This window comes from Megalops cyprinoides, chromosome 4, assembly GCF_013368585.1.
Source record: "Megalops cyprinoides isolate fMegCyp1 chromosome 4, fMegCyp1.pri, whole genome shotgun sequence".
Taxonomy (NCBI): domain Eukaryota; kingdom Metazoa; phylum Chordata; class Actinopteri; order Elopiformes; family Megalopidae; genus Megalops; species Megalops cyprinoides.
In genome coordinates this window covers 30,893,830-30,906,646 of record NC_050586.1, presented here as the reverse complement: position 1 = coordinate 30,906,646, position 12,817 = coordinate 30,893,830, and the positions used below count along the sequence as shown (strand labels likewise).

General features: G+C 42.2%; 1 protein-coding gene across 3 annotated transcripts in view; it reads left to right on the top strand.

Moving 5' to 3' along the window:
- LOC118776608 (EGF-like repeat and discoidin I-like domain-containing protein 3) overlaps positions 1–12,817 on the top strand; it is a 134,645-nt gene that overhangs the window by 94,923 nt on the left and 26,905 nt on the right. For all 3 annotated transcript variants that reach the window (XM_036527056.1, XM_036527055.1, XM_036527053.1), the window contains 3 exons: positions 2,911–3,066; positions 3,991–4,135; positions 4,412–4,596. In XM_036527056.1, the coding sequence (XP_036382949.1) occupies positions 2,911–3,066; positions 3,991–4,135; positions 4,412–4,596 (486 nt within the window). The remainder of the gene's footprint in view (positions 1–2,910; positions 3,067–3,990; positions 4,136–4,411; positions 4,597–12,817) is intronic.

Here is a 12,817-nt window from a genome sequence, read left to right as displayed (position 1 = left end):
ACAGAAACTGGATAAAAAGTAAAAAAAAAGTAAATGTGTTTTTTTGGCCCTGCACTCCACACCACTCACACATAGTTAGCCATGCCTTTGCTGAGGAATACTGACCTTTTTGCAAGCCTTTTTTATCCCTCCTGAAAGGGTAATACTTCACTATGTCATCATCTACAGTATCTGCACTAGGCTTAGTTTTTCTGCTCCATTTGGCTAATGTGCACTTGTGCCCCCCCCCAAAAAAAGGGCAAGCTCATGTTTTTGTTATTGTTGTGTGTTTTTTATGCACATATTTTTTTTTTGAATGACCACCATAAATAATGACCAAAATGTATGTTTTAAGTTCACCCAGGGGGCATTTTTGGTGTTTTTAAGGCTCCACAGGAGCCAGTCACATGATCTTATTGGAGGAAATCCCCCAACAATTACGCCTTCCTAATGTTGATGACTCAGCGTTTATATGGCAGAGCTGACAGATCCAACCTTAACACTTTTCATTATCTCCTCAATGTCAGTGAGGTTTATGACATTTTTTTTTCTTTTGGAGGTAGGCACAGTTGAGGGTGTCAAAAATAATTTGCAAAGGTGTCTCATGTAAGTGTGTGTATTTACAACAACTACTTATGTGGATTCCAAAATGGCACCACATTAAGTTTAAATGTGCAAATTAAAAACTGAAAAAAAATAATGTAGGAGGCGTGTCAGCTCATCTTCATAACAAACCTAATGTACACGTAAGACATATAGTTTAATGCCCTCACCAAAAAACAAGGTTAGCTGATATAAATTGCCATCCAGTGACTGCAAACCTGTATTGCATTAGGGAAGGAATATGTAATTCTGTAAAATACTCTATACAATGTGATTTTTGCCATGAAATACATTTGGTGTATTTTCCCAAAAGGATGGTGATATTTAAAGACTGAGTTGAAGTTTCAACAGATGCTGTGTCATTATCATCTTAGCTCACCTTTTCTTTATTTTGATATAACTACTGCAGCACCCCTGTAATTACACACACACAAACACACAAACCAAAAAAAACCCTCAACAAGGACTCTGATAACTAAACTAATTGTCAATTTTCCAGCAATTATGGTGTAAGCACAAGTCAAATTGCTGACTGCGAGACTTGAAATGATAACATTCCTTTGTGCAGAAAGGATTGAGGTTCCACCCGACATCCTATCATTTAGAAGAGACACATTTGAGCACCTGACAGAACGGGCTCCACCGATGGGGCCAGTGGGATGCTGAATGCAGTCCCTGGACTCCGACCCATGTGACAGGTGATGAGATCGACAGGCTGTAGATTAGGTGGGAAGCCCCAGCCAATCAGCGGCAATAAGCACTGAGCAGCCGGAGGAAGTGCGCGTGTCCCATAATGCCACCCTGCTCTGCGGGGTTCCTGAAGGAAAGACAGAATGCGTCTTTGACTCTGATTTCTCTCCAAGAAAAAGAAGAGTGAAAGCTGCTAGCACTCCCGCTGCTAAATTGTTCTGATCCTAATTTGGAAATCTGTCTCTGTCTCTGCATTGCTGAAGAGGTGTTGCTTTTGATGAGGCCGTGTCTCTTCCAAGAGACTTCCCCAGCCCGTAGCTCCCACAACACACTAAAAGAGCATTTTTCCAGTGGTTAATAACATGATATCAGCATAACTGTATGGCCTGAAGTGCATTGATCTGAGGTTACAAAGGAAATAAATGACTCCCTTTGCTTTACTTAATGCTGGCAAGCACCAATGTAAGTACATAGTAATTGCTGTAGCAAATTTAGTAACCTAAAGGTGTTAGTTAAACCCAAATAACAGATGTTTAGAGACGCCAAGCTGGTTTGGATACCATCTTGCAAAACTATCGGTCCACATTCTGGAGCTAGAGCCCTTGAAAGATAAGGGCAGAAGCAACAGTGCTTCTGTGGCACAAGCTACTGTTGAATAAATACCATTTGTAATGCTGCATAAATGAATCTTATCCTTTTTTTATGCTATCTTTACTTTTACACTGGCTTATGCAAACAGTGTTTGTTATGTCCTTGGACCATAGGCAGATACGCACAGAACCACCCGTATCAGGTCACAGCGGCAGTGAAAGGTGATATCTCGTCCTTGCATCCCCCCTTGTGTTTAGATGCGACAAGGGAGATTTATTTTCCTGCTGTGGTTATCTGTTATTGTTTGCAGTTGCATTACTTTCTCTAAGTGAGATCAACGGGGGTAGGTGTCTCGGTTTGTTTTAGGATACAAACAGCAACGTCCGAGGGTGTTCGTCCGTGTCTGCGTTTAATGACTGATTTGTTTGGGTTCTGTTCTCGGATGCACCCGACTACAGCGCTTTTTCCGGAAATTCGCGGAATGGCGAGGGGAGGGTGAACCCCGCCGCGCGCCCGTCTCAGCCTGCGTCAGCGGAGAAGCGCTGCGGGTCACCCGCACTTCATTACAGCGAACAAGCTGTCATCACGCAGAGTTATTAAAAACAATAACCACCCTCCAAGAGGCAGGCAATGCTGACAGGGAGAGGTTTCTCCAGGGTCTGCGGCGGAACGCCAGGGCCGCATCATCCGGTGTCCTTATCCGTCACCCCCGGCTGTTTAAGGCGAAGCCATGCCCCTAATCACAGTCCTTTCTCTTAAGAGTCTTTTATCTTTGTCTACAGTGTAGTCAGGGTAAGTTCACCCGTGACAGGGTGTTGAATTGTTGATTGCTTAACAGTATTTCTTTTTTTATATAAGACAGATACATGCAGACAATGCCAGTGGTAAATAAAATGGAGAGTCTGGGTGGTTGAGAGTAGGGGTGTTAAGCTGTACCCCCACCCACTGCCCTGCTGTCTTAACCCCGTCCCCCATGTACGTGCTGTTCTCTCCTGGCGTTCACCCCATGCCGGTGTGGTCATTGCCTGCTCTGTTTCTTCCCCGCAGATAAACCTGCAGAGGCGGATGAGGGTGACCGGCCTCATAACGCAGGGCGCCAAGCGCATTGGGAGCCCCGAATATGTCAAGTCCTACAAGGTAGCCTCCAGCAACGACGGCAAGATCTGGAAGACGTACAAGGTCAAGGGCACGGACGAGGACATGGTGAGGTTCCGGCTGCACCAGAGGAGGAGGCTTTGGCACCGTGTGGGGACACCCCGGGGAGAGCTGTTTTAATCTGTGCCCTGGCCCGCCCCACACACAGTGTCCACAACCAACCCCCCCCAATCTTGTTCCTTTCTCTTCATTTATGACTCTTAAATTGAATATTTTACAATAGGACTATACAGGCTTCTCAGCGTCTCATCACTTTAGTTCCATTTATTAAAGTTTAGTATTACATTCTCCTTGAGGGAGAGTCTCCAAGAGCTCTATTTTATCTTCCTTGTTTGTTGGGGTGCATTTGCAACATGACATTACATTACATACACTGTTATTGTTATTATTATTATTATTATTATTATTAATATATAAAGATAAGAAATAATGAATTCCATCTTGCAGAAAAGGAGAATGCACCTCTTCTTTGAGACGTGATTTGGTTTATTGGTTTCTTTTGGAATGATTTGAGAGGTGTGTCTGTTTTTGTTGAGTGGTGGATGATTTGGAAAGGGTGCTGTTGTTCTGAGCAGAACCGCAGCTGTGCTGATCTTCAGGGATGTTGGCCACGTTGAGAAACACAAGACAAGGCAGTTTAACCCAAAGGAGAGTTCACATTGTTTGCATACTTGCAGATGTTTCCAAACTGGGCCGCCTAATCGTGGGAATTTGTGTATGCGTTCATTTCCTCCAACTACTGTTAAGTAGGTCAGATGACTCCACCAGTGTGTGGCATGCTATGTGTGCTATTCAAATCCAGTGATGCACATTTGAAAGATACATGCAAGAAGTGTATGCAATAAATGCTTGTTTTATACGTGGTAAGTGTATGTGTGTATATGTCTGTGTGTGTGAGACAGAGGGTAAGTGTATATTAGGGGAGGGCTCCTGTCATTTCTAAGACTTATCCTGCCTCATTTCTTTCACAAGATATTCCGTGGAAACGTCGACAACAACACACCCTCAGCGAACTCTTTCACCCCTCCAATCGAAGGCCAGTACATACGGATTTACCCACAAGTCTGCAGGAGACACTGCACTCTTCGCATGGAGCTTCTGGGCTGTGAACTCACTGGTCAGTAACTGGGTACCACAGAAAGGTGTCCATTAGGGGGTGCTTCTGGCCAGACTGGAACAGATTACTGAGGGCTAGACTAGCATGTTAGCATGTTAGAAACATGCTAACATGTTGATGTTAGCATGTTTGGATGAGCATGAACATACGTTCTGAAAAATGCTCAACGCATTCAATAATATTGACCATATTGCATTTATAATGCATTTTGCCAAGAGAGAGTTCCTTTCATTTGACAGGGTTTTTTTTTGCCTTTTTGCTTTTTCTTCACTGCAGGATGCTCTGAGCCAATGGGTATGAAGTCAGGTCACATCCAGGACTACCAGCTCTCGGCCTCTAGTGTCTTTCGGACACTCAACATGGACATGTTCACCTGGGAGCCGGGGAAGGCCAGGCTCGACAAACAGGGCAAAGTCAACGCCTGGACGTCCGGCCACAGCGACCAATCACAGTGGCTGCAGGTAAGCCCTGCCTCTCGGCCCTGAGTTTCAGCAGAAACGCTCCCGGTCTCCTCTGCGCTCATGCGTCGCTCTCTTGTTATCTTCAGCTGCTCCTCAGTGCTTTCAAAAGCCAGAGTGTGTTCATGAGGAGCTTGTTAACCTAACCGATGGAAGGAGGCTGTGAAATGCCTTCAGACAGGCCCCTGTAAGTGAAGAACACGAAAAGCTTGTCCTCCAAGCCACCACAACAGCTAACGGTAGCACCTATGTCATGTTAGGACCCAGAAGCGCCAGCCAGTCAAAACAAGGGCTGTTCCCAAAGTGCACTGTAACATGGAGCAAATCCAAAACAGACAGGGTAGCAAAGTAGTCCGGGAACAGGACCAGAAGGTTATAATTTCAATTTCAAATTCCAGATAAGCAAGACACCTACTGCTATTGAGCAATACCTACCTACACTTTAACTGCTCAAGTAAATATCCAGCTGTGTACATTGATGTTAAATACAATTTGTGCTGGGACTGGCTTCTGTTAAATAAATATTAGCGTGAATATCTCCTGGATACTTACAGATTAAAAAAAAGGCTTTGATGATATTTGTAGAAGTTCTCTCTCTCTTCGTTACAATTGTGTCAGTATTCAACCTGACACCTCTACAATTGCCATCCTGTCTCTCTCATTACTTCTATCTATGATCTGATATTGACATTTAACCCTCAAATTCAAATGCTCCACATGTTATCTTGTGGGGAGGAATAAGCAATCATCTCTCTGATCCCATACAAATAAATTTTTTAAAAAGGCGGCCGTGATTTGTGTTTGATGGTTATCTCTGCAGTGGTGCACGGTTGAGGTCTTTGTTCTGCAATCATGTGTTAGCGGTTACATGCGCGACACAGTGCTCTGTTCTCTACATGTCTTCTGATAATTGCATCCTTTGAACCTGCAGTGAAATGTATTTTTAGCACAGCGAGGTCTTTGCGAGGAGGCATGCATGAAACCTGAGAAGAACACACAACAGGTAGATGACAGCATGCCACAAAGCTCCGTCGTATTGATCGCCCAGGGTGCAGAAATACTGTTGGCAATGTATCCCTTGCGGCTGCTTGGGGAGAGGACTGAAGCTGTTCCAAATCAATCACTTCAATTCAGGGCACAAGGGATGCAAAACTGATATAGCACTCGGAGAATTCTGTGAATCAGCTCTGAAAAAAAAAAGTATTAAATTTAGTATATACGCCTGGTAGAGTGGACAGCAGGGTGTTTGGGTATGTGACAAAAATGCAGTAATAGAGGTTATATATGTATTTATGATATTCACTGTCCTTTTATACAAGTGAGCTAATGTTGCCTCACGTTGGTGTCAATGGAGAATTCAGTATATATGAGTTTCCATAGAAGTGTATCTATTGATGAGCACAGAGGTTGGCTGTTCTCTGTAAGTAAAGGGATATTGATCTTTGGCTTGGAATATGATAATGAGGTCACAACTGGCCACTAGGACAAGGTTGTTGACCCTTCATGCGGACATCATAAACAGGGAGGAATCTGGAGATGGGGTACAGGAGGGGTGACCAGCTGACACCGACAAAAGTAGACAAAACTGGTGTATGGACATTTGTTTAGCTGTGTAGCATTTGTCTCAATATTCTCTTCCCGAACCTTCATTTGGAGCTTCAATAATTATTTTTCAGTGACACAGTACAACATTACTTTAAATATGACAGATGAATTAGTCACACTGCCTTAATGATGAATTAAGTATTCCAATTTATCTTGACAACTGAAATGCCTCAGGGAGCAGTGCTTTCTCTAATTGGAAGGACACTCAAGAGCTGGACTGGCCAAACACAGGGTGTCAGTTCCAGCAGAGTCCCGGACTATTCTTTGTTGATGGTTCGCAACTGTTGACTTTCTAAGGCCGTGGCAGAAAGCACTCCAAAACTGCAGCAGTGTCACACCAGTGGGATGTGTGTACAGATAAGTACAGGTGTATTTAAATCTCATGGACATACTTGCTAACCGCTCTACAGCTAATACCACCAGCTCCATCTACACGCCAGACTGCTGGTAACTCAGACTGATTAAGATTACAACGCCGTCATTGTGTTTGCAAGCCTGCTCCCGTCACTCTCCCAGAGATTTATGGCTCCTGAGTCACAGCGGAGCCTCTGCCACCAAAGTAAGCAATTTCAATAAGAGAATAAGTGATGGATTCAGGAAAGATGAGTCTGGCGAACACCAGTGTCAGCAGTAAAGGAGCTTTGACATTTGAATTATTAGATACACTTCACACGCGCCTTTTGAGCGCCAAATTGCCTCAGATGCTTCGGCGGTGCCTTTTCAGCACCCAAATATATCCACTGAGTGCATCAGACCTAATAGAACAGAATAAGCCATTTACCCCTTTATGTTGGAAATAACCCTGTACTCCAGTCAGCTGTTTTTTTGTGGATTTTTAAAGCATCTCCACTTTAAAAAAGTACATCTGGCTTGTTGTGATATTCTTCGCAGCGTAATCGCACTAGGGAAACCCTTGTCCTATAATCAGTCTCCCATGCCTGATATAAAAGTACAGCGCAGTTGGAGGTGACCAGTGATTCATCATGGCGGATTTGTTGGTTCAAAGGCTCTTTCTTAAATGCCAACTGCGACAGCGGTGCCCAGAGCTAAGTTATGTAAAGTAAGTAAGGGAACGTCAACTGTGCTCCTGGTTTATAGTTGATTAGGACACGCTGTGTGCTGCATAGAGATCTGCCCCCCCCCCCCCCCCCCAATTCCTCATTACTCGCAAGGACAGGCATCTTAAGCGCAGGAAAAATAAATCATTTGTCATGTCTGCAGCCGTGGTGTGCACTAATTATACCTCATGTACGGGTTGGACTGTAAAACCAGTACTTGGAGAAAATGGTTGGTGTCGGCCGGTGTCCCACGAATGAGGATGGCAACTTTTCTGCATGACAGGAGGCCCAGGAATTATTTCAGTGTCTCCTCCAGAGCACTCTGAACGGCCGTTGCAGTGGTTGGACAGAAATGCTGATAATGCAGATATTCAGATAAGCCCCTCTCGGCACACTCTGCAGAAAGTATCTCCTAGCCTCACTCCTTTTATGTATTTATGTGTCCCGCCTGGGTTTCTCTGTTACGAAGCGGTGCTCCCAGTCGTTAGCCTAATTAAGTTTTAAATTGCTTTCTTCTTCCCTCCTCTTTCGTCTGCGTTGAATTGTCTAATGAATTGATCGTGATTTAGCGGTCGGGTCGTTTGACTCTTTGGTCTCTCCCCTGAGTAGGGTGCTAGAAAGACACACATGCATACACACACGCACACACACTCCACTTTATATGGTATTGTTCGCTATGAAGAATAATCCAAACAGTTGGAAAGATAGTCTGAGGTCATATATATCTCTGGGCCATGCACCCCCCCTCCCCCATACCTTCAAAATAAATATTCTGATTATGGAAGCAGAGCAAATTCTGTTAAGCACTGAATCTTCGTCCATTTACAAGGCAATTAACAATGTATGACCGGAGCAATAAAGTTTTACATTCAAATTGGAGAAGAGTGAACAGTGCCCAGGGGATATGGCTGTGGTTTGAGGCTGTAAGGTGAGAGAGTCCCTTGCTTCATCAATGTGGTAGTTGGTGCCAAAACCGTCTTTTCTTTCCATTGGATATGTACACTGTTCAAATGCACTCAATCACTAAACAATGGTTTGAAACACTTTCATGGGTGCACTGGCATTAAAATATGAATTGTGTTATCAGACAGAAATGTGTGATTTTTCAATCACCTGAGTTTGTCTGAAAAGCCTTTCTTTCCAAACAGACAGGGTATATATTAGATATAGATAGATATTTGCAGTTTGTCAACTTTCTGAAGAAAAGAATATGATGTCAGGTCAATGTGGTATTATCATTCACAAGTTTAGTAGTATATACAATACTGTATCAGTGACAGCCGCACAGTGCAGGGGACTAAATTTACCAGCCCATATGGCTGGAACTTGTACTGGACGTGACAGCGTCAGAAAAATGAAAGGACGGTGACTTTGTACAGGGAGACCTTTTAGCTCGAGACGTGGATAAATATAAATGCCACTTTAGTGCCACAGATTATTCATGGGTAATTATAGCAGACAGATTAGCTGCTAGAATTGCTTTCTTTGATCTTGCACATGTTTAATCATTTCTGAAGGTACAAAATCAACAAGCTAAGTGCCTTTGAGTGAAGGCAAAGAAAAGGTTTGGATGTGACAATCACACAATTTCCTTTCCATTTTCGCTCCAGCAAATCTGCAAAATTGAGCAGGGAGTGGGTTGTGTTTACAGTCACAACAAAGAGGGGCAAAGAATAAATGCATTGGGAAGCTTTGAAAAGGCCACAAAGTATTAAATGGAGTAACTTTGCTAAGATGAGCTAAACCTTGTGCATGTTGGCGTAATCTCAAACGAGCAATGGGTTCTCAGGCACTGGTGTGATCATTTTCGTTGTTCATCTCTTTTATGTTATTAAATTTCTTCAGATGGTACTGGTAGTACTTTACTGTGGTCTAGACTAACTGTCATATTTTTTTCTTGTCTAGAGCTCCAGTATTGTTGAGAACTCCAGTGTCATCACATGGCAATATATTGCCATATATTAGATGCACCTTAAATCCAGAAAATATGATACCAGCTTCACTTAAACATAAATAATGTGTCATACATTTTTACATGAATAGATCAGTGTAACCGAATTAAGTATTGCAAATAGAGGTCTTACATTTACAGGTCTGTTTCTGATAATATGGGTAAAATTTGTTGTTAATATAAGAATGCTCTGTTATGTCATCTTGCTATACCAATACAATAGTTTGCAAACAAATCTAAAGCATCTTAAGACATACAGTACATGTAATCAATGCTGTAATGTAGTGCTTGGAAATGTGATTTCTCACAAGGAGACTTTCTGCAGATACCCATTACTTCTAACCTCCCTTTAATTCTAACCTTCGCTCTGACCGCTCATTCCTCAGCCATATTTGCTGTCTGGGTTTTGGACGCCCCTGTCAATCTGAACATGAAGGCAAAGCCTTGAGATGCTGTTGCTCCCCTTGCTGCAGGGCTGGTGCCTGCCAAACTCAACAGGAAGTGTACAATAGCGCGTACATCTTTAGGCGTTCACTCAGAATCAACAGGACCCCGTGGTGGCCCATGCTGTTCAGAGGGAGTTTGGTTCAGGCGGGGTCAGAATGTTGTTTCGTGATGCTGTGCATCTTGCCGTTGGACCAGCATTCTCTGTCCAGGGGTGAAACCGATGACACTCTTCAGATACAGACCTGTGTATCTCATCCCCAGTTTTTTTTTTTTAAGGACTCATGGGAAATGGGCGGTGGGGGGGGGGGGGGGGGTGCACTAATGAGATTGTCATGGTAACAAGCTGGCGTTGTTTCAGGATAGAGAAGGGTCTTGTGTACACGCCACCCCTCAGGCCCCTGCTGCTCTGACCTTGCAGCACAAATTCCCTGCTCTACCAGTTAGCTCTCCGTGAGGAACACTGTTTCAGCTTCGACCACAGTTCTGAATGACAATAAGTTCAAAGAATCGCTTTGTGTCTCACCCGCAATCCAGCTGCCTCTGTGTTGATTCAGCGGCTACACTATCTTGCTTTATATTAGATGCCATTTCTCTTTTTGTCTTAAGTAACTGTTTTCTTTGCTTAGCAAAATATCCCTCTTTATCTACTGATCTGTCTCACTAAATGAATCAAATGGGATTGTCCTCTAGTGGAATTTATTTGAAGTATTTGTGCAGCAGTATTGTTTGGTGTGAGAAAGTGATGCTTTGTAGACTCTGTTGGGCAAGCACAAAAAATCCATGACCACTTTGGTCTGTCTAAAACAGAAAATCGTGTAAGCTCCTCTTATTTCCACGCCCCATCAGATAGGCTTTAATGTGCTGAGCAGAAGGAATCAGTTCAGAGCCAGCTGGCTACACTCACAACGAGGTATGAACCTGAGTTAAACAAATGGAGACCTTTTGCAAAGCTGAAGTATTTACTTACTGTGTGCCTATCACTGCAGTGGGAGAGTAGGAAAGTGCAGTAGCTGTTCTTATCCTGAGGACAGTTAGAAGAATGGGTGCATGTCAACAGTGTGGGTGTACACATTCTTGTGTGCAAAAAAAAACAACTTATTTGGTGGATTTTTTTGGTTATTATTGTAATTGAAAAAACAGTGCGAGATGATATTTTTGAAAAAACGTGTTAGAAGCAATAGTGAGAACAGTCATCCACCACTTGTTTACCGTTTTGTTAAAATGGTCCTCGCTACGCACTAATGACACCATACAACTGAACATGGTTTTGTTTTCTTTTTCCATCTGAGTAGGAAATACATTTTTGTATTATAATTTTGTATAATACTTTTTTTTCAATAGATCCATCAACATTGAACAAGGCTGTGAATTACTGTTGAAATCCAGTTTGTCTGAACATGTATCCTCTTTTATAACATTTTGAATTAAACAGGTATCCAGTTTTGTACAAAAGAAATTACCCTGGGGTGTAGTGACCTGCGATTTATGATCCTTAGAAATTCTGTAAACACAGAATATTACTTTTTTACAAGCACTCAGGTAAAATGAATCTGCGTCTTCACAATCTCTTGTGGAAATGTAATACTTGAAGCTTTAGGTATGAGTATAAAAATGCACAATAACATCAGGGCATACTCTGACATGTCAATATTAGCTGTCATGAGTAATAATGAGTAATTATCAATGGTTATGAATCTTGATATGGTGTTTTAACATCAATAACTGTCACGAATGTCTTTAAGCACTCTTTCATGAGGTCCTGCATGAATACACAGATCTCCTGAACTTTCCCAATTCAGACAACAAAAAGAAATAAATAAAAAGGAGGGGAAAAGGTATGACATAGTATAGCATTTCCCATTTTCTCACTGGCTGTTTCCTTGTTACGTTATGTTGAATCATAACAAAGTTTCAACAGTAAAGAATATTTCTGTTTCTCTCCCTCTGCATCAAAGGGGATGAGATCACCAGTATAACCCCTAAGCTTGAATCTTTTGAGATGGTAGTGAGGGGATCGAGAAAGTGTTAGAGCAAATGCCTAAGCACTTCAGCTGGCACATGCTGATTGCTTAATTATGCACATAAAGGAGCGAATCAAATCACAACATTTAGAGAAAGACTGCCAGTGAATATGTCTTTTTTCCCTCCTTTGTATTTTTTTTAACTTATCAGTGGCTTTGAACAAAAGAAAAAAAAAACAACCCTGGAATGTTGAAAAAAGGTTCAATACATTGATATGCAAAAATAAATACAACATTACAGTTCCAGTTACATTTCAGTTCAACATTACAGTTTCAAAAAGAAAAAACATAGTAAAGGAAAATAAATAAATGAACGAATAAATAGAAAGAGAGTTAGCTAGGGAGAGAGAAAGAGATTTACTTAAATGTGAATGAGTATCGGCAGGAGCTCAAGCCAAAGATCTCCTTTGTAATTCTCTACTATTGACTTTGGTATAAAAAGCACAGACACGGTGACTTAGTGGTATTGTAGCAATAATGGTGTTAAAGCATTTGTCTTACCCAGTAAGAAATACCACTGAATGCACATTTAAAGAAGCTAATAGTTCTTCTTTCTGGCATCAGGTGTGATGAATGTAAGCAGGGAGGACAGCTTAATTTAAAAAGCTTGCATTGTTTTGGCAGCATCACCCTTACTGGTATTGCTTCTGAACCTGAAACCCAGCACCAAAGGACAGATCCAAGTCACACTGTCACAAAGGATTAACAGGCAGCTGTCAATAGTAGTCTATGTATTAAAAGTTCTTTTTTTACATATGAGAATTATCCTATTGTTCATGTTAGTGAACCCTCCAGAAACTGTGACACCAAGAGTTCAGCTTTAAATGTTTCTTTCTCCCAAAAGTGTTTTTGGAAGCCTGATATCTTGGAGTGAGACTTTGTGCAGATAGGATCCTTTAAAACTAGCCTCACATACTACATTTCCAATTGTCACTGGGGACTGGGATGGGATCAGCACGTCTGCATTGCACGAAAGAGTGTCCAGTGCTTTTCACACACGTGTCCTTTTCACACAGCCTTCTCTTTTTTTCCCTTGAGATAAAGCTATGTCGCTTATTAAAGTCAGCTGTTAATGTGTCGTGCTTTCTGGATGCGGAAGTGAAAGGGACAGTTCAAGTTAGAGAGCAGAGGGCTATGTATTT